Genomic DNA, 22,636 nt, shown 5'->3' with positions numbered 1-22,636 from the left:
GTTAGGGACTTGACAGGTCATTGTTACTAAAGTCACAACTGAATTAGTATTTACACATTTAAAAATTAAAAAATTAGACACGTTATCACTTAACAAAGTCAACACCAGTCAACGTCTGGTCAAGGAACCAAGCCCTAACGTTGGACAAATGTTAGACCAAAACCTAATGTTGGTCATAACGAGAGTAATAAACACTAATTATCCCTATAAAATTAGATCCATCATCCTTATTATATATATATTTATCTGGACACACAAACAAGTCACCTCTAGTATTCAACTGTCCTCCACTTCTTAAACTGCGAACCTCCTTAATTGCAGATGCAAACACCTCCGTATAAGTATTGGTCAACCAATTTTTCTGAAACCACTAGCTGGAGGCATGAATGTGCTATACATGTGCGAGAGTCAGACATAACTAAGCAATCTATCTTCATTTTCAAATTCATTGGGAAGACTAAAACCAGTAAGCTAATAGGTTTCCTCCTCGGTTTACAACCATTCATCTGTATTTTTGTGAAATATGTATAGACAAATCGAAAGCATTCAAGTGTTCCAAAGATAAAGCGCAAAACTAATTTTGTTCGGTAGGAACTTTATGGTCAATATCTTAAATTTCCACATTAGTTTTGAAGAGTAGACATTTGAAGGTGAATTCATAATTTGAACCCTCAGACTTTAGTGTGATCGTCATGTGGTCCCCTCAAAGTAAAACAATTAACTTATCAGATCGTGGTTTGTGTTGCCCCAATTATCAATGTGCTATACACTCCTGCTATTGATCTTTCCAATCTTTGACCTTTTATATTTAGAACCAGATTTGATTTTCATGTATCATTTGGGATGACTTAAACATCAAATTCATATACAGTAGTAGATGGTAAGGATAAAAGATCCTTGATATAGTCGTTAAAAATCTGCTTTTGATTTTCCTCCCGGGATATTTCACCCATTCTACGCAGTAGGTAAAATCATTGTTTTTCTTTTAGTTTCTGTATCTTGATTCCTGTACAGGCTACAGAGAGTGGACTTGTTCCGTGTGTGACCAGTACTTCTGGACGAGCACTTTACCGGTTTACCCTCATGTTCAGACTCCAGATCGAGACTTATATATATGTAATCCAAGGGAGGGGCAACTTCAGCTAAGCTATCTCAAGATTCTCAACCTAAGCTCATAATAGATATACAGTAATCAATGGAAACTCATAATTCCAATTTAGGAAGGTCTCTTTTTGCACCCTTTAGCCTTGCAGCTGGAGCTGCTGTTCTTTTCCTCTTCTTCCTTCACAACCGAATCCGTCAATCCAAATCAACTAGGCGTTTACCTCCCGGACCACGAGGTTGGCCAATAATTGGCAACATCCTCCAAATCGGTCCATCACCACCCCAACAACATAATTCTCCTACAGCGCAAGTATGGTCCTTTAATCTGGCTAAAGTTAGGGTCAGTAAACACTCTTGTTATAGCTTCTGCTCAGGCCGCCAGGAGCTTTTAAAAACCATGATCAACATTTTTGCGACCGCCACCGAAACGAGACGATGATAAGAGACGATGGTCACACAATGGCACCATCGGACTTAGCGACTACGGCCCTCAGTGGAAGATGATGAGACGACTGTATGCAACTGAACTTTTCACCAAAAAGCGCTTAAATGATACCACACATCTACGTCGAAAATGTTTGGATCAGTTGATAAGTGGGTATCTGATGAAGCAAAACATAACCCTGGGAAGAGCATCGAAGTCGCAAAATATGTCTATGCTGCTATTTTCAACATGGTTGGTGATCTCGTCGTTTCCAAGACGATCTCGCGCATCCAGAATTTATTGTTACAAATGTTTTTTTTAACACAACTGCTGATATCATTGAAGTTATGGCATTACCTAATGTTTCAGATTTTTTCCCTATTGTACGTCCGTTCGACCTGCAAGGTTTAAAAGGAAGACCGAATATAAAGAAAAAATTGCAAGGAAAATTATCCGGACCTTTATAGAGGAGCGTCGCCAAAGGGGAGTGAATCCACAACACTTTCAGGAAAAAGATTTACTTGAGGTGTTGCTGGATTTTGAAGGCAACGGGAAAGATGAACCTTCAAAAATATCTGAGTTATATCTCGAAACATTTCTGCTGGTGAGCTCCCATATTCATCTTTTATTCTGATTGTGCTAGTTCTTTGCGAAAAATCATCCTTTCTTCCTAAAGTAAATGGGAAATCCTGTATGCATGGGTTTCTCAGTTTGTCCCATGCAAAACGCTGTACATATATTGCATCCCGTGACATAAAAAAGTACCTAAACATATCACCATATCTAAATCGTGTCCAGAAAAGGTTAACAGTACAAGCTACAAAATCAGTGTTACTAAACTTGTACTGTTCATGATTTCAAGAAGAGTTGAATATCCTAAACCATCTCCTCATAGATTGGAGCAAGACTTGAATTATTTTTATAAAACTTATTTAATTAGTGCCAATCCGCAATTTTAGATTTGTATAAAATTTTAATTAGATTATGAGGTATGAACTACTGATGCAGGAGTTATTTATAGCGGCACCGGACGCAACAAACATAACAACGGAGTGGGCAATGTCAGAGCTTCTTCGTAAACCAGAAACTATGAATAAGCTACAAGCTGAGATTGCACAAGTTGTAGGCCATGAAAAGGATGGAGGAAACTGACATGGAAAATTTGCCATATCTCCATGCGGTAATCCAGGAGACACTAAGGTTACACGCACCGGCTGCCTTACTAATACCACGTAGCGTAATAAACGATATTGAGGTAATGGGGTATTTGATACCGAAGGGAACTCAAGTATGGGTCAATACTTGGGGAATTGGAAGGGATCCTACTACTTGGGAGGATCCTTTATCTTCACGCCGGAGCGATTCCTGAACTCTAACATTGAGTATCGAGGACAAAATTTTGAGTATATACCATTTGGAGCTGGTCGGCGAATTTGTCCGGGGCTCCCTTTAGGTCATATAATGCTTCACCTTGTGTTGGGGTCACTTGTTCAATCTTTCGATTGGTCACTTGAGAAAGGTATTACTCGAGAGACTCTAGACATGGATGAAAAGATTAGGCTTACCGTGAGGAGAGCTAACCCTTTGAAAGTTATACCCATGCAATACTAGTCGATATCATTTATATATGAACACTAGATGATCAAAACTGCATGCACTACCGTAACTAATTTGTTGTTGTCTAACATGATGCTCTTTGTTCATCATGTTTTCGGTCATTCTTGTATTTGTACTCTTCGTATTAATATGTATGCTACTATACAATAAGTCATTTCTTTAGAAAAGACGTACCTAATACTTTTGTGGTAATTATATTAAGTTTTTATCTTTCTTTTTTTTTTTTTAAAGAAAAAAGAAAAAACGATGTGGTTGTATCATTATTATTATTTTGCATCGGTTTAATGCTTCTTTACCCCGAAGTAAATGTTACTACTGATCACCAGTTGGCCTGGCTGTAGGATTGCATAACCAAATGGCAGAGATGCTTATGGTTTCAAGTGTTTGTATAATGTCGAAGCTGCATGAACTAAAAGATGTAACTGTTACAAGTTACATGGGTTACTGAATTTCATGAGGCCTTACCAGATCCCATGTGAACAAGGGTCAATATTTGTTTGGTACTAGTAACCGGCGCCGTAGAATTTCATTGTTGATTTAGAAATTTAATGATTATTTTGGGCTATATATAATAATCATGTATAATTTTGTGGGGTATGTGAAATGATTATAAAGATTTGTTTGGTTAGCTTAAGCACTTATTTCAAATTGGTTATGCTTAATAAATGTATGGCTATATTTAAGAGAAGCTTTAATAAATACCATCGCTTTATATATGCTTACTGTCACACCTGCAAAGTCCCTGACAAATTTTTGCGCAACTGTAACCCGACAATACAGTGGTTCAGTGATCTCTTATCACCCACTTGTATTTTCAACCTTATAAGTTTGCACATATGCAAACAACCAACTTCACTGAGTTATGCAACAAAAGACTTAACTTAGATTTTCTCTACCAGCAATGTAGCCCATACTACAAAGAGGTTCCTGCCATGTTATGCTTCACAAAATTGGGTAGTATTATCGAATCAACAAGATACTAAGGAAAAACGCATAAGCCAACAAACTCTATTTTATTAGCTTAAGGGGAAGATACAAAACTCGTCCAACCAATGGACTTACAAGCTTATTCTCTAAGCCTAACACAGAATTCACTCTCTACTGCAATTTGGTTCCGCAACACTTGAACTATTGAACAACTCCCATCTGCAAGGGTTCTATGGATATTTATAATGCCAAGAACCATGGCCAATTCGTATGCAACTCTGTCACACGCCCTATGAACAACCATCTGTCCATAGGCAGTTCCCCTAACCGCCTGACTTACTTTTTAACTGCTAACTTTAGTGATGGCGTGTAGAATGACGCACACTTGTCTCAAACGGTTACTCTATGCCAAACTCGGTTATAAAGCCACTTTATAACCGTCTCTAACTTGCTCTTTCAGTTTGGCATAAGTGTGATGCACACTCACTCGCAACTGACAGCTTGAACGCAAATCCGACAATCATTATGTTGCAATGAACCCTGGATCGTGCCAATGTTCGACAATGATTGTGCTTCACTCACTCTTAGACTAAGCCAAGTATCCGACGGTGGTTGTGCTTCATTCAACTTGCACTTCTGCCAAGTATCTGGCAATGGTTGCGCTTTATTCATTCCGATGATGCACTTAGCTTATTTGGATGCCAACACCCAAATATCATGCTAGCTGAGTCTTGACTTGCTTAGTTCAACTTCACGCTTCATATGCATCTCTTGCATCTCTTCTGGCGAGCAATAATCACCAATGCGCGTTTGGCCCCTCCATTATTTCATATGCATTATCCAAGCCTTGGCCAATGATTGGAACGATGCCAAAGTCATCCCTTGACTTGCAACCCATCCTTTATTCCTTACTTGAGATGGGACAACTCTGAATAAGGATATGCAACACTGTCGCATAGTTTTTGCATATGCTAAGTAGCCTTTCTTGTCTCAGCCATGTTGGCGCTACTTCGTCGGATTTTGCAGCTCCATCTGCAAGGCTACAACTTCAGTAATGCGCAACTGTTGCGCTTAACTGTTTGGACTGGTCATATACCTCCCCCACCCAATCTAGTCAACATCCTCGTTGAACGCAACATCAGTTCAGCCTCTACTGAACTTCCCTTGTCCTTGTACACATCTAAGCCACTCTCAGAAATTAGCAACTTTGTTTGGACTTACACCTTGCCAAAAGTTCTCTTCCTAGTACTTTATGCCGCCACTTAGTTTGTTTTGCTTGAGATTAAGCCTATGAATTCCAGCTTCACTGTCGCATCGTCGATTATGCGTCAATCTCCACTTCATTCACATCTTTACACCCAAATGATATTTGCAATCTGTTGCATGCCTCTAGAATCAGCACGCAAATTTTCCTTCAAGCCATTCCGTGCCTAAGTGTACACGCCAAACATCCAACATATCACCCTGATATGCATAACTTAGTTTACTGCCTTTAATACGACCGACATTGCACTCTTGCAATTCAACATGCCTTACTGTAGACTAAGTGTTCTTCAATCACCTTGCAACACTCTTGTGCAAATTCAACTGAAATGCATGACATTAGCCATTACTTAGGATACCCGGGACATCCCACCGTCTCTTTAGACCAGGTTTCTCTTCACGCGCCTTTGAAACTAACAGGGACTCACTTGTTCTCTCAAATTGCTACGCTTTAATGTAAAGGAAAAACAACATCATATTCTTCCTAACTATGAGTTACTCTTAACCCATATGCTGGATGGACTTACATCTTCATTCTTGTCGCGTTACTCCATGCTATCGCTGCCAAATACTGTCGCACTTCTATGTAACTCTCACAACAGCAAACTCGTCTATGCCACCAACTTCAATTCTTGCTTGGCCTTGCTTTCAACGTTTATTATTGTATATTTTGGCTAAGTATACTTGTAGTGCTTCCCCAATGAACTAGCTTTACATTAAGCAAAAATAGACAAGGTTTTTGCTTAAACACCACCTTCATTCATTACACTAGCCTTACATAAGAAACATAGGGACTCCTTCCTATTAGAGCATAGCTCGGTCGACCTCGCATGCGTTGCTATATCAAGCATGTTTGTCAATGTTAGTGATCAAAACTATGAGTCTTGATTTCTAGTCTACATATCTAAGTCTTGGACTAGGATAGAAAAGTGTAGTTGAGCTCAAGGACTTCATGGCGATACATCATACAACGAAGAAGATCTACTCAAGGAACCGTGGAACTTCATCAACAAAAAGGTATGTGGAGACTTGAACTTATCTATCACTCAAAAGTCTATCTCTTATATGTCCTACTTCTTATGAAACAAAAGTCGTATGCTATATAGACTGGATCATACACATTTGATATTTCGAGCCGAGTATATCTCGCCTATCTATATCTCGAAATCATGTGTTGGTAAAGCGTTTCGATTTGATCGGGTTTATCTTCACCTAATGAAGAAAGTCATAATGTTTCAATAACTTTGAAAATCGCTTTGACGAGAAATAGTGTAACAACTATATAACGTCCTTTAAGAATGTTTCAATGGTTGAAATGAGAGTTTAGGTCAATATAACCAATGATGGATATAAGCATTGTGTGGTAACACATATGTGCATAAGTCCTATTCCTTAATCCGAAGTTTGCGAACTTTGTTGATTGAGAGAAATCGGAGGAATTGGCTTTGCTAAGTCCGCGAACTCAGTTTGCGAACTCAGTCCGCGAACTGACGGAAGTTCTCTTACCGAGAATTTCTGCTGGGATTTTCCAAAAACTCGTTTTCTTGTTTAGTCCGAGAACCTAGTCCGTGAACTGGCGGAAGTCTCATTGCCGAGATTTTCTGCTGAGTATGGAAGACTCTGTCGGTTTCCTTAATTCCACGAACTTGTTTGTGTACTTGAGTGGGTTATGATCTAAAGATGTACTCTGAACATGAAACTTAAATTACTAAGGAATGCAGTATGCAAACCGTGGCTATAAAGTTCATGAGCCGATTCAATCGAATCGAATCATCTTTGTTTCAATTGTGACTTGTGTAGTTACATAAGATCTCATAGTAATTGAACAACTCTTTAACTAGTTCATTTGAGTCAGTTGAACTAGTTATGGTGAAGAAGAACAAGGTTAATATGAAATGCTCATATGGTTAACCTTTTGGGTTACTATGTTAAACCAACATACACATACACGTTTGGGCACGGTTTTCACAAACCCAATAAACGTATATCTCAAGTGTGTGTGACAACCTAAGTTTTCGATCTAACGGTTGAGAAATATTAGCTTGAATCTAAATCATATTTTCATCTAACGCTGAATATTGATTACTTTGTATCTAAGGCAAAACCCTGATTTGAAGACTATATAAAGGAGACATCTAGCATTGGGGAAAACTAATCCCCACACGTCTGTGTGATACTAGTGCGCTCTCTAGAGTCAATTCTCCTCTAACCTTTGGTTTGCTTCTCTAAAACCAGGTTAACGACTTAAAGACTTCATTGGGATTGTGAAGCCAGACTGATACTACTTTTATCGTAGTTGTGTGATCTGATCTTGCATCTTCTATCGTACGAATACAGTCTTATTGATTGGCTTGAGATCGTGAGAGTTCTCTGATAGGCAAGATAAAGAAGTTACAAACATTTTCGTCTCACTGTTTGTGATTCCTCGACGTCCTCTTGTTTATACAAGTAAGACTGTTGTGAGCTGATTTATTAATCTAGGATGTTCTTCGGGAATATAAGACCGGATTATCAGTTGGTTCCTGTTCACCTTGATTTCATATCATAAGACGGAACAAAAACCTAGGGTTCTTCTGTGGGAGACAAATTTATCCTTTGATAGACTTTTCTGTGTGAGACGGATTTTTTTATTATCAAGTCTGCGATTTTGGGTTGCAACAACTCTTGGTTGTGGGTGAGATCAGCTAAGGGAATCAAGTGCGCAGTATCCTGCTGGGATCAGAGGCGTAGGAGTACAACTGTACCTTGAATTAGTGGGAGACTGATTGGGGTTCAACTATAGTCCAGTCCGAAGTTTGCTTGGAGTAGGTTAGTGTCTGTAGCGGCTTAATACAGTGTGTATTCAATATGGACTAGGTCCCGGGGTTTTTCTGCATTTGTGGTTTCCTCATTAACAAAACTTTTGGTGTTTGTGTTATTTAAATTTCCACATTATATTGTTTTATCTTTATAATTTGAAATAATACAGGTTGTGCATTGAAGTTTAATCAATTAGAGATCCGACCTTGTTTTTGCTGATTTCATTGATTAACACTTGGATATTGGACTTTGGTACCGTACAAGTTATTCCTTGTGTTTGATTAAAGACTCGCCGATTTCTATTAGCTCGAGTAAATCAAAATAAGAGAGAGATAATAACTCCTTGAGATACTTTTATCTAGCTTGAGTCTGATTGTCTAGTTGATTCTCTAGCAAAGTATTTCATAGTTAGTCCATACAGATTACTAAGCGAAATATTGGGTGGTGTTGTTAGACCCCCGCTTTTTCAATTGGTATCAGAGCAGGCAAATGCACTAAGACCTCATCAGTCTGTGTTTGTAGCGATCTGACTCTATGGACAGAGGTGTTATTTCTACTAACGTATCACCAGTCTTAGATGGCTCTAATTACTTATGGTGGAATTTTCTATGCGAGCCTTCATCCAGTCGCGTGATTTTCAATCATGGGTATATGTTGTTAATGGCTATGATGCGCCTGTTGTTGCAGATGGAGACGTAAATGTTCCCAAGAATATTGGTGAATATAATGCTGCCGAGATTCTTGCTCCAAAGCAGAATTCTGAAGGGTTAAATGCTATCATACATGCCATTTCCCCAAGTCTTCAACACCATATGTCTTATTGCACTAGGTCTAAAGATGCTTGGGATATCTTAGAAAGCGTATTTGAAGGTAACTCTAGTGAAAAAGAAGCTAGGATTCAAAACCTTAATTCCAATTGGGAAAACCTTTGTATGGCAGATGAAGAGTCATTTAATGAGTTTAATCACAAAGTGTCTGAAATTGTTAATGCATCTTTTGCATTAGGTAAGACTATTCTTGAAAAGGATATTGTGATGAAAATTCTCAGATCGTTGCCATCTAGATACGATTCTAAGAAGCATGCCATCGTTGAGGGGAATAACCTCGACGATAATATTTCCATAAACACCTTGGTTGGAAAGCTAAAGGTCTTTGACCATGAGCATACATCCAAAGTCGCTAAGGATGTTGCCTTTAAAGCACAGAAGAACACTAAATTACTTGTCAAAGGTAAAAGTGTTCATTTCTCTGAGGATGATCAGTCTGAGGATGATTTTTCGGATGAAGATCTTGACAAATCAGTCTCCTTCATCACAAGACAGTTTAGATATCTTCTGATGAAGAGAAGTAAATGGTTTTCAAGAGACAAACCTAAGTCATCATACAAACATCACGGTCGCGTACCTCCTAAAAACAGGGACGCTGACGAGGCTGATGACGAGGACATGCCTCAGTGCTTTAAGTGTAAAGGTTTTGGCCATTTTGCTAACGAATTCCCAAATCGTAGAAAATACACTGGGAACAAAGGTCTAGCTGTAACACTTGATGAAATGTCTGAAACCTATGATTCTGATGAAGATAGAAAATCAAGTGTAGGGCTTCTTTGTGAAAACATTGATTTTGATACTTGTAGCAATACATATATCAACCTCAATGGGTTCAGAGAAGAAGGAAACCCAATCAAGCTGGAAGATTCGCTGAATCCGGTAACTGGAAACCCTATCAGTGATGTTTCAGGATCAACTGTATGTCTAGCTGTTTGCACATCTCAGATGCCTGAATGCTATCCAAGATTGACGTGCTCGTTTTGTTCGATGAAGGGACATGAACTATCAAGGTGTTACAAATACAAGCACCAAATAAGGCACGCAAGCAAACTTCAACGAAGAGCAGATCGATTAGCAAGGAAGCTGAAACTTGCTCAGAAGACCGCCGAGGTATGTAGGATCTTATCTTCGTCTAAGAAGTTGGTTTCCATGGATAGAATAAGGCCATTTGAAAAGAAAATATGGTCAAATCGTTTTGATAGACAGAGATCAGAGGATTCCTCCCATGAGGAAAAAGATGGACAAATCATTGTTCATCGCAACACAACTTGATTGTGTTGTTAGGAAAATCTTGTCTCATGTGCCTGGTCGAAAAGAGACAAGATTGAGTGTTGAACCAGGCTTCAGAAAAGTTTTTCCTTCTTTTCTTAGATTTGTTATTTTTTGTCTATCAAATAAAAGAAAGGGTTATTTTCGACAATTCTACTCTTTATAGGGTTTTAGAGTTGGTTGTATGCGAACATGTCAATAGGTTTCGAACCCTACATTCCTTTTTCCTTTCGACATCCTTTATAAGACTACTTGTTGAGTTAAGTGATTCCATCACACAAGTCCAGTTGTTCATAACTGTTCTCAAAGCACCATGTCATCAGATGGAAAGGATGTCAACATGATTGTGAAGCCATCAATCAAGGAAAAAGATAAATCTCTTGTTTCTAAGTCCCTGAAAAGAAAAAGAAGGAATACAAGAAAACCCACGGTTGTTCCTTCTAACTCTCAGAAGTTTAAGTAAGAAGGGAGATTTGTGAAATAAAGACTTTCGTGTCTAAATCTTTGGAAATTCAGAGGACCCTAATTCGACCTCTTCAGCCAAGACAGCTCGTGGGTATTGACACTTATCTCCGTGAACCTTATGTCCCGATGGATGTCGATAACAAGGAGTTCGGGAATGATAAAGAATTTCTCAAAGGGATTGTTGCCTAGTATGTCTTCTTTTTGGATTATTTGGAAGTATAGTGCTTTCAATAGCGATGATTGTGACTACACATAACTATTTTTGTTTTCATCTTCTTCTGTTATTTTTTAGGTTTATTGGTTTTAAATTTAAAAATATTTGTAGGATGATGTTATTGCAGTATTAATCTGTTTGATTTTGAAGTATTGCAATATTTTTATGGGATATGAATTGTTTGCGTCCGTGAACTTGAAGGTCCCATATTTTGTCAAAAGTAAAGTCGTTCATAAATTATATTAGTATTGATAAAAGGACGAATGGACTTTTGAAAATTAAAAAAGTTATGCTTATGCAGTCATGTATTTGATGGAAAATAGGGTAAAATATTTTGTGTGACAAGGATAAAGTCTATTATGTCATTATGCATATAGTGATGGAAAGATATAATAGATCCTTGTATGTATTCCATGGTATTGATCTTCATTGATCCATTCTTTTTTTATTACCGTGAGGCTCCATAATGTGTCTTATGTCGAGAATGATACAACTAAGTTGATTATTTTGTGATTAACTTTGTTGGTTGTTCCGTAAGGTACTTTATGTCAAGCATCTTTGAACTAAATTAATCATCTTGGTTGGTTATTTAGTTATTTGCTCCGAAAGTCTTCTTTTGTCGAGCAAAACATTTGACAGTTAAATTGATTACTTCTGTTATTAGTTTGGTTGTGTTTTCCAATTAGATTAATTATAGTCTCTCTTGTAATTAGTCTAGTTGAGTATTCATATATTCCACAAGTCCTTGTGTTGAGTATATGAACGACTATACTAATCATGTTTTATTGGTTAATGTAGTCGTATATTACGTAAGGTTTTCCTTATGTTGAGTATGTGAACGATTAAGTTAGTCATCTCCATATGATTACCTTAGTCGTAGCTCCGTAAGTCTACTTATGTTGAGCACAATCAATTAAATTGATCACTTTTGTGGTTTTGATTTAGTTGCGTATTCCAATTAAATTAGTCATAGGTTTTCTTGTGATTATTTTGATTGAGTTTTGGATATAGAAAATCATTCATATGGTTTTTGGTGTCCAATTAAAAATCCTTCTTTTCTTTCGAAATTAAGGTCTCTCTTGTTGTTCTTTCGGGAATGACATCAAATGGGGGAGAGTTCTTTTGAACTTGTGCTTAATTGTAATACCTTGCGGGGTGTGCGGCTGTGGAATTTTATAGGGGTTATCTTGTATCTTAAAACTCCTTCATGAATGCATTTAGTTTCGGCTTTATGATTGCATCTAAATTAAGTTGGTATGTATTTTTTCTTTTAGTCTATGAAACGTCTCTTCTCGGAAATTTCATTAGGATCCCGTTCTTGTACCTTTGCCAATTTTATTGACAAAAAGGGGGAGAATTAAATGTGTAGTTCTACTACATATACATATGGTTTTCGGATCATTGTGTAAGGGAGAGTGGTTTCCATGTGAGATGGAGTATTGACTAAGGGGGAGTGATACATATCACCGTAGTATTATTGTTAAAGTCGTGATGCAATTGGACTTTGATGTTACATAATAATACTATGTCAATGTATAATGATGATCGAGAATCTCGATTTCTCTCATTGTTATAGCTACGGATCTTCAACAACGGTGATGCTAAACTTACAACCTTTGGTATCATTGGAGTACTTGGAAGGACGAAGATTTCAGGGAACGTTGAAGATTAGACTATGGAATATGAGCCACTAAAGTTTATCTTTTTTGTATTCCATATGTATTAATAGTTTTGTCACTAAAATTGACAAAGGGGGAGATTGTTAGAGCATAGCTCGGTCGACCTCGCATGCGTTTCTATATCAAGCATGTTTATCAATATTAGTGATCAAAACTATGAGTCTTCATTTCTAGTCTACATAGCTAAGTCTCGGACTAGGATAGAAAAATGAATTTGAGCTCAAGGCCTTCATGGAGATTCATCATACAACGACAAAGATCTACTCAAGTAACCTTGGAACTTCATCAACAAAAAGGTATGTGGAGACTTGAACTTATCTATCACTCAAAAGTCTATCTCTTCTATCTCCTACTTCTTATGAGACAAAAGTCATATGCTGTATAGACTGGATCATACACATTTGATATTTCGAGCCGAGTATATCTCGCCTATCTATATCTCGAAATCATGTGTTGGTAGAGCTTTGATCGGGTTTATCTTCACCTAATGACGAAAGTCATAATGTTTCAATCATTTTGAAAATCGCTTTAACGAGAAATAGTGTAACAACTATATAACGTCCTCTAAGAATATTTCAATGGTTGGAATGAGAGTTTAGGTCAATATAACCAATGATGGATATAAACATTGTGTGGTAACACATATGTGCATAAATCCTATTCCTTAATCCGAAGTTTGCGAACTTTGTTGATTGAGAGAATCCGGAGGAATGGGCTTTGCCAAGTCCGCGAACTCAGTTTGCGAACTCAGTCCGCGAACTGACGGTAGTTCTCTTACCGAGAATTTCTGCTGGGATTTTCCAAAAACTCGTTTGCGTGTTTAGTCCGCGAACCTAGTCCGCGAACTGGCGGAAGTCTCTTTGCCGAGATTTTCTGCTGAGTTTGGTAAACTCTGCCGGTTGCCTTAAGTCCGCGAACTTGTTTGCGTACTTGAGTGGGCTATGATCTAAAGATGTGCTCTGAACATGAAACTTAAATTACTAAGGAATGCAGTATGCAAACCGTGGCTATAAAGTTCATGAGTCGATTCAATCGAATCGAATCATCTTTGTTTAAATTGTGTCTTATGTAGTTACATAAGATCTCATAGCAATTGAACAACTCTCTAACTAGTTCATTTGAGTCAATTGAACTAGTTATGGTGAAGAAGAACAAGGTTAATATGAAATGCTCATTTGGTTAACCTTTTGGTTACTATGTTAAACCAACATACACGTACACGTTTGGGCACGGTTTTCACAAACCCAGTAAACGTATATCTCAAGTGTGTGTGACAACCTAAGTTTTCGATCTAACGGTTGAGAAATATTAGCTTGAATCTAAATCATATTTTCATCTAACAGTGAATATTGATTGCTTTGTATCTAAGGCAAAACCCTGATTTGAAGACTATATAAAGGAGACATCTAGCATTGGGGAAAACTAATCCCCACACGTCTGTGTGATACTAGTGCGCTCTCTAGAGTCGATTCTCCTTTAACCTTTGGTTTTCTTCTCTAAAACCAGGTTAACGACTTAAAGACTTCATTGGGATTGTGAAGCCAGGACGATACTACTTTTATCGTAGTTTTGTGATTTGATCTTGCATCTTCTATCATACAAGTACAATCTTATTGATTGGCTTAAGATCGTGAGAGTTATCCGATAGGCAAGATAAAGAAGTCACAAACATCTTCGTCTCACTGTTTGTGATTCCTCGACGTCCTCTTGTTTATACAAGTAAGACTGTTGTGAGGTGATTGATTAATCTAGGCTGTTCTTCAGGAATATAAGACCGGATTATCAATTGGTTCCTGTTCACCTTGATTTCATATCATAAGACGGAACAAAAACCTAGGGTTCTTCTGTGGGAGACAGATTTATCCTTTGATAGACTTTTCTGTGGGAAACAGATTTGTTTATTATCAAGTCTGCCATTTTGGGTTGCAGCAACTCTTGGTTGTGGGTGAGATCAGCTAAGGGAATCAAGTGCGCAGTATCCTGCTGGGATCAGAGGCGTAGGAGTACAACTGTACCTTGAATTAGTGGGAGACTGATTGGGGTTCAACTATAGTCCAGTCTGAAGTTAGCTTGGATTATGCTAGTGTCTGTAGCGGCTTAATACAGTGTGTATTCAATTTGGACTAGGTCCCGGGGTTTTTCTGCATTTACGGTTTCCTCGTTAACAAAACTTCTGGTGTTTGTGTTATTTCAATTTTCGCATTATATTTTTTTATCTTTATAATTTGAAATAATACAGGTTGTGCGTTGAACTTTAATCAATTAGAGATCCGACCTTGTTGTTGTTGATTTCATTGATTAACACCTGGATATTGGTCTTTGGTACCGTCTAAGTTATTCCCTGTGTTTGATTAAAGACTCGCTGATTTCTGTTAGCTCGAGTAAATCAAAACAAGAGAGAGATAATAACTCCTTGAGATACTTTTATCTAGATTGAGTCTGATTGTCTAGTTGATTCTGTAGTAAAGTATTTCGGAGTTAGTCCATACAGATTTCTAAGCGAAATATTGGGTGGTAGACCCCCGCTTTTTCACTTCCCATTTACACCATTGGCCAACACTCGTCCTGACTGAAAGCAAACAACTGACCAAAGCAAATAAACCATCAAAAGTGTGATATCTTCTAAGACCATAAGATCAGCAACACCCAACTTAAACTTCAAACAGAAACAACTAACAACACATGCCAAAGTCTCCATACTTCAGCAACCTTGCAGGTTCATGCACTTGCAAATAGCTATGCAAGTCCCCTGCTTCATACTTCCATCAGTCACGGCAAACAAGGGATACTAAGATCCATAGGATATCCAAATTCCGCATGAATCTCAGCTAAGCTTTCTTCGAACGAGCGGACAGGGGCAAACTCACTTGCCTTTCCTTTGTCACACTTCATATCAACCGGACTAACTTTCCTTACACCTTTCAAGAAACAAGGTTCACTTGGACTTTGTATGAAAATCCCGCCAAGGTGAGGCATCATTGTTGCCGCTCTTGCTTGAAAAAGTTGTTACCAAGGATCATCTCAAACTCATTGAGATGCATCACCATTACACTGACTTGGCCACGCCATTCTCCCACTTCAACATTCACAGCCATCCCCTTGATTGGCTTAGCTATATCATTCACTTTCTTCATGCAGTGATCATCCTGATATACTTCCAAACCCAAGTACTTTTCCATCGACAAGATCATAACAGTGTGCGAAGCACCTGTATCTGCCATTCCCCAGAGTCGATGATTGTGAATGTCAACTTTCACATAAACTAGGCCAGTGTCACTCAGCCCATGCTGTGTTGCTTCCTTTTATGCTACTATGTTGGATAGTTCAATAGGATTAACATGCTCCACTCCATCAGTTTCTTCTTTCTCGCCACCGCCCTCAATGACTATTGCGGACAATTTTTTCTCTCTTAGGACAATCACGCGCAAGGTGAGGACCCTTGCATAGGAAACAACCACCGTTTTTTTCTTCACGGCCTGACTATCATCCCTTTGATAGTTCTTTTTCTTTAGCCTCGGAAATTTTCCTACTTCCATCATCCTTCTTCTTTCGTCCTTTCTTATCCTTGCCCTTCCTATTAGCATTAGTTGAGGTATTAACTGACCTAAAATTACAAGGCTTTCCATGATTGTAATGACCGAAGGTAGGTCTTTGGCACCCTGCCTTCTTACTTCGGCCTGAGCCCCTTGTTGCAAACCATATGTAAAATTAAACAACTTATCTTCCTCAGACATGTTGCGAATATCTAGCATCATAGAAGAAAACTCTTTCACGTATTCCCGTGGTGTACCGGTATGTCGCAACTTACACAAGTTCTCTTTGGCTAGCCAAACCACATTGCTTGGTAAGAATTGACCCTACAATTCTTATTTCATGACATCCCATGTCATGATGCTTGGACGACCAGCAGTAAGGTCATCATCAATTCTAGTTCTCGACCACAACTTCGCATCACCCTCCTGGTACATGCTAAAGAGAGTAACCTTTTGTTCTTCCGGGGTTCTGGCATCCTTGAAGTATCGGTCCATGTCCCACATGAAATTCTCCAATTCCTTCGCAACTCTTGCACCAGAAAACGCCTTAGGTTCTGGGACTTTAATCTTCGTAAAGTCACTGCAACTAAACTCGAGAAAAACAGAGAAAATCTTCCAAAACAAAGTCAAAACAGAGCAATATGTGCTCTGATACCCGACCTGTCACACCTGCAAATGTCCCTGCCAAATTTTTGCGCAACTGTAACGCGTCAATACAGTGGTTCGATGATCTCTTACCACCCACTCGTATTTTCAGCCTTATATGTTGGCACCTATGCAAACAGCCAACTTCACTCAGTTATGCAACAAAAGACTTAACTTAGATTTCTCTACCAGCAATGTAGCCCATACTACAAAGAGGTTCCTGCCATGTTTATAGTTCACATAATTGGGGAGTATTATCGAATCAACAAAATGCTATGGAAAAACGCATAAGCCAACGAACTCTCTTTTATTAGCTTAAGGGGAAGATACAAAACTTGTCCAACCAATGGACTTACAAGCTTATTCTCTAAGCCTAACACAGAATTCACTCTCTACTGCAATGTGGTTCCTCAACACTTGAACTATTGAACAACTCCCATCTGCAAAGGTTCTCTGGCTATTAATAATGCCAAGAACCAAGGCCAATCCGTATGAACTCTGTTGGACGCCCTATGGACAACCATTTGTCCATAAGCAGTTCCCTAACCGCCTGACTTACTTTTTAACTGCTAACTTTAGTGTTGGCGTGTAGAACGGCACCACACTTGTCTCAAACGGTTAGGCTATGCCAAACTCGGTTATAAAGCCACTTTATAACCGTCTCTAACTTGCTCTTTCACTTTGGCATGCGTGTGATGCACACACACTCGCAACTGACAGCTTGAACGCAAATCCGACAATCATTATGTTGCACTGAACTCTGGCCCGTGCCAATGTTTGACAATGATTGTGCTTCACTCACTCTTGGCTTACGCCAAGTGTCCGGTAATGGTTGCGCTTTATTCATTCCGATCATGCACTTAGCTTATTTGGATGCCAACCCAAATATCATGCCAACTGAGTCTTGACTTGCTTTGTTCAACTTCATGCTTCATATCCATCACTTGCATCTCTTTTGGCGAGCAATAATCACCAATGGCGCGTTTGGTCCCGCCATTGTTGCATATATATTGTCCAAGCCTTGGCTAATGCTTGGAACGATGCTAAAGTCATCCCATGACTTGCAACTCATCCTTTATTTCTTCCTTGAGCTGGGCCAACTCTGAATAAGGATATACAACACTATCGCATAGTTGTTGCATGTGCTAAGTAACCTTTCTTGTCTCAGCCATGTTGGCGCTACATCATCGGATTGTGCAGCTCCATCTGCCAGGCTACAACTTCAGTAATGCGCAACTGCAGCTCCATTTAACTGTTTGGACCGGTCATACTTACCAAAGGTTTGTTAGTCTAAAGCAATTAGCAATGTCTACAAAAGTTGATTTTGATAATCGATTCATGCTTTTTGCCGAGGGAGTGTCCCAGGGACCCTCTTTTAAGTTGTTTGATTGCTGGATTCCGTTAAGTTTATGTCTTGTCTTCGTATGCATAAATCATAATTATCTACCTACAGCATGCTTACTTTTTAGAGCAAATGCTTGTAAAACTCTTCCTTCCTTTTGTTTTTGTCATTATTAGTGTAGAAACCGAAAGCTAACTAACGGCGGGAAAAAGGAAACGTGAAAACCACCAACAACCTGAAAAAGCACAAAAAAGTGCAACTAAAAAAGAAAACATAATCAAACAGGTAAATATAAAGCAAGGAAGAAACTGGAAAAACAAAAGGAAAAAGGAATAGGAATACACCAACACACTCAAACTAAATATCTCTTTCTCTCAATTCTTCTCACATCTTCTTCTTCCATTAACAAACATAGAGCCAAAAGATCTTCAAGAAAATAAAGAAAACTAACTTCAACACCAAGTTTTGTTCCATTGCTTAGATCCAGAGCTACCTAGTTGATGAAGCTTATAAGAACTATATTTTCATATAGCAGGTTTGTTTCCCTCTGAATTCAGTAGTTGGTTGTATTGATCTATATATCTTGATTTTTTTTTCTTGACATAGTACATTTTTCTTGCATATTTAATCTAGCTGCGCTTTATACTTGAGCTGACATATTGGAAGAATGAACACCATTAATAGTTGTGTGGCATTTTTCCATTTTATTTTTTTTATTTTTTTTGTGTCGACTAAACATAATTTTGTCGGTACGAAATTGATAATTATGGCTTCAACATTGAATTAGGGGTTTTTGAACCCTCTGTAAAACCGGTACTCAATTTAAGATCAACCCTTTTATTACTAGTACTTGTAGTGATTATCAAGAGCACGCATATGATTTCTTGTAAAGGAAAGCTGAATAGAAAGAAATAATTCACAGAGAGCTACTTAGTAACTGGATGCATCTAAGGAAAGCACTCCAGAGACATCAGAAAAAGAGGAAACACCAATAACTCTAGTGATCATGGTGTCGGATAGGCACTAGGTAAGAAAATGTACATGGGGTCTGACAAAAATGCAATGGAGTGGGATATAGCGCATTATATGCAGCTCTAACTTCGTGTTCTCAGTATCATTTCCACTGAGTAAATCAAACTCAATTAAGCTGAGGAAAGTCATATTTATGTTCCCAATTTACGTACAGATTTCAGTATCTAAGTTCAACCTAGTCCGAGTCACCCAGTCCTGCTAACTGAATCATTTTATACAGATATTCATGTGTTTCTAGTCAATCACATCCTTTTCTTAAATTGGTCATGTACTTGTATCTTCTTTGGCAGGTCGATGATGCTCATGAATGAAATGTAAAATTGTTGGTTTCTTGTTCCTCCCTGGCCTATTTATGACTGTTGTGAGGTACTAAAGGGAAAACAGAAGAAATATGGTTTGTTGTACCGAAAGATGCATCAAGTTTACAGAGGATTCATGGTTTAATCAATTCTGTATCGGGGCCAATCCATGGATGGCTAGATACGTTTACGGTTTTATATTTCTTATCATCAATTTGTTGGCTTGGGGCGTTCGGGACTATGGTCACGGTGCACTAACAGAGATGGAAAGTACGCAATTCATTCATTATTTTTTCCTTTTTGGTTTCATGTGTTATCAGCAAACTTATTACATATAGGCTATAGCAGATTGTAAGCGGCAACAGAGAGTTTGACAGCATACGTTGAAATTTCTTTCGCGTTGGAATTCATTAATTTCATGTTTTGTAGGATTCAAAGGATGCAAAGGAGGTAAATATTGTTTGGGAACTGAAGGAGTGCTACGGGTGAGCCTCGGTTGCTTCGTATCCTTTTAATTTGACTGCTTGGTATATCATTGTTGCTGCAGTTACAAACTTTGGATTGCATTTGTTTGGTCCGCCCTACCGAGTAGATTTCCAGTGCCTGAATCAATGTCCATAACAAAACACACAAGATTGCTTTTGTTTGTCTTAACTTAAATGCGCTAGACATTCTATTTCATTATGTTTCTAACAACGGCTGGAACATCAAAGTTACATGTTCGAAGAGATTCATGGCACTCTGGATGGTGGTCTGCTAAAATCTTCCTCTGCATTGGTTTGCTTGTTCTCCCTTTCTTTCTCCCAAGTACCCTTATTCAACTCTATGGTTAGTCAGTTTCCAAACCTCTAGTTTTTTATAATTTCCCTTCAATTAGCCGCTTTTTCATGTTGAGGATTTTAACTCTATGTACCTTTGGCACTGCAGGGGATATAGCACATTTCGGTGCAGGGTACATACTGATTCTTACTTAGTTCATAATGTAGCTTCTTCATCTATTATTGTTGAGTTTCTAATTCATTTCCTTTCTAATTTATTTTCAGGGTGTTTCTTTTGATTCAGCTGATAAGTGTAATCAGTTTCATTACATGGTTGAACGATTGTTGTCAATCAGAAAAGTATGCAAAGAAATGGTAAGATCCTTCTTCTTGAACAATTTTGGCAAAAAGCACCAAAAACTTTTACTCTTATACCTGGAGCTAATCGACTTGAAGATTTGCACTGCAGCCGAATCCAAGTAGCGTTGATTTCATTTACCTCATATATTTCTTGCCTGTGCGGGATCATTTTGATGTATGTATGGTATGCACCTCAGCCGGACTGTTTTATCAACATCTTCTTCATCACCTGGACATTAGTTCTTCTCCAACTCATGACTTGTGTTTCTGTCCATCCAAAAGTAAGTACAGTTTGCCGTCATGTTTGTCATTGATGTAGTTGAGAAGGATGGATAGAAAATTAAAAGGGTGAAACATAATAATGTTGCTCTTCTTGATAGGCTCCTACATCTTGCACGTAGGTGCCAATCACAGGGAGCTGCCCAATTATGGTGCATTGGTGCTTGCATTACCCTTTTTAGTTTCATGAATGTTGACAATTGATATTCTTTTCTTTTGAACAGATTAATGGTGGATTCTTGACTCCAGGATTGATGGGTCTTTATGTGGTATTCATCTGTTGGTGCGCCATCAGAAGGTAAAATCTTGCACTAGTAGTCTGGATATTTATAAGATGGTGAAAAGGGGCTTAACTACTCAGATCCCTCCTATTATTTCCAAGGCTCACTGCAAACTATGGTTAAAATCTGGGTTGATTCCTCCAACTCCAATAAAGGCAGCTTCCACGTTCGTGTTACTCAAACATTCTTATCCTTTTGTTTGCAGTGAACCAGCAACCGATAGGTGCAACAGAAAGACAGAAGCTGCAGCAAAGGCAGACTGGCTATCCATCATTGTAATGCTTTAGTCTGCTACTTCCAAGTTTTCCTTCTCAGTGATTATTGAAAACAAATTTGGGTGTGTTTATTTCAAACAGGAAGCTGTATAACTCTCTTACGGCTCTCTCAAAAGCTTTTACTCAATTGCACGCTTATAAGATTATTTTGTACATGCTAATCGATTTCTAATGAGGACCCTTTTGGCAGAGCTTCGTTATTGCGGTAATTGCAATGGTTATAGCGACATTTTCAACCGGGATAGATTCCAAATCCTTTCAGGTATGTCCCTTATTCAATAATTTCGGCACACTAATGAAATTCCTCTATACTGCAAACACATGACAACAACTTCTGCAGTTCAGGAAGGATGAGAAACAAGATGAAAATGACGTTCCGTACGGATATGGATTTTTCCATTTTGTGTTTTCCGTTGGAGCTATGTACTTCTCCATGCTATTGATTGGTTGGAATTCCCATCACACCATGCAAAAGTAAGATTACATATCTATGTAGAATCAAGACTATAATCCCTGAGTAAAACAAGACATATGTTTCCTTTCTAGCTGTATTATGCACACTAGTGAAAGGACATTTTTCTGAATTCGCATTTCATTTTGAACTTCAGACAGGAAAAGTACTCATCTTAGAAAGACATATCAGGAATCATGACATATGCAGGAGTTGCGATAAACTTTCACCTGAGTAAATATTTTCACTTCCCTTGCAGGTGGACAATAGATGTAGGCTGGACAAGTGCATGGGTCAGGATCGTGAACGAATGGCTCGCAGCTTGTGTTTACAGTAAGTCAAAATGGTAGCCATACTTTTGGGTCTTGGTTGGTTTCCTGGTGGACTATGAATCTACTCAACTGCTTGTTGTTCTTTTTTAGAAACAGAATAATCCTATATGAAAAATTAGACAAACTAGACAATATGCACTAATCAGTTGTCACACCATGTTGTTTTTGCAGTTTGGATGTTGGTTGCTCCTCTTGTTTGGAAGCAGAGGCACACAGGTGATAATATCATATGAAAAAACTCCAAAACCACAATTTATTTTTCATAATCCTCACGAAACAACAGAAGAATCAGTTGATAAGCAATATATCTGAGCAATCCAGCATCCTGGGTTTCTCTGTGCACTTACATGGGTGAAAAAGGCACCCCATAATGTATAGTTGGAGTTTCCGGCCGAGAACAGCAGGTAAACAAGCTAGAGAGCAATGACATATCTTCAGATCTGAAGGTTCTTCAGAACATT

General features: G+C 38.4%; 1 protein-coding gene across 2 annotated transcripts; it reads left to right on the top strand.

The window, feature by feature from the left end:
• Positions 1–18,423: 18,423 nt before the first annotated feature.
• On the top strand, positions 18,424–22,592 carry LOC113349034 (probable serine incorporator). Of its 2 annotated transcripts, XM_026592957.1 has the most exons (13): positions 18,424–18,643; positions 19,431–19,709; positions 19,869–19,942; positions 20,108–20,267; positions 20,367–20,391; positions 20,483–20,572; positions 20,667–20,838; positions 21,061–21,134; positions 21,323–21,392; positions 21,583–21,654; positions 21,733–21,866; positions 22,103–22,176; positions 22,347–22,592. In XM_026592957.1, the coding sequence occupies exons 2-13, from the start codon at positions 19,532–19,534 to the stop codon at positions 22,406–22,408; spliced, it is 1,185 nt and encodes a 394-aa protein (XP_026448742.1). In that variant the 5' UTR covers positions 18,424–18,643; positions 19,431–19,531; the 3' UTR covers positions 22,409–22,592. The 2 variants fall into 2 exon arrangements, 1 of the variants encoding a protein (XP_026448742.1); XR_003359904.1 differs by lacking the exon at positions 22,347–22,592 and having other exon boundaries at positions 21,738–21,866; positions 22,103–22,123.
• Positions 22,593–22,636: the final 44 nt, after the last annotated feature.

Source organism: Papaver somniferum, chromosome 2 (assembly GCF_003573695.1).
Source record: "Papaver somniferum cultivar HN1 chromosome 2, ASM357369v1, whole genome shotgun sequence".
NCBI lineage: Eukaryota > Viridiplantae > Streptophyta > Magnoliopsida > Ranunculales > Papaveraceae > Papaver > Papaver somniferum.
Note: the sequence above shows the minus strand (reverse complement) of the source record. Positions and strands in the feature narration are given on the sequence as shown.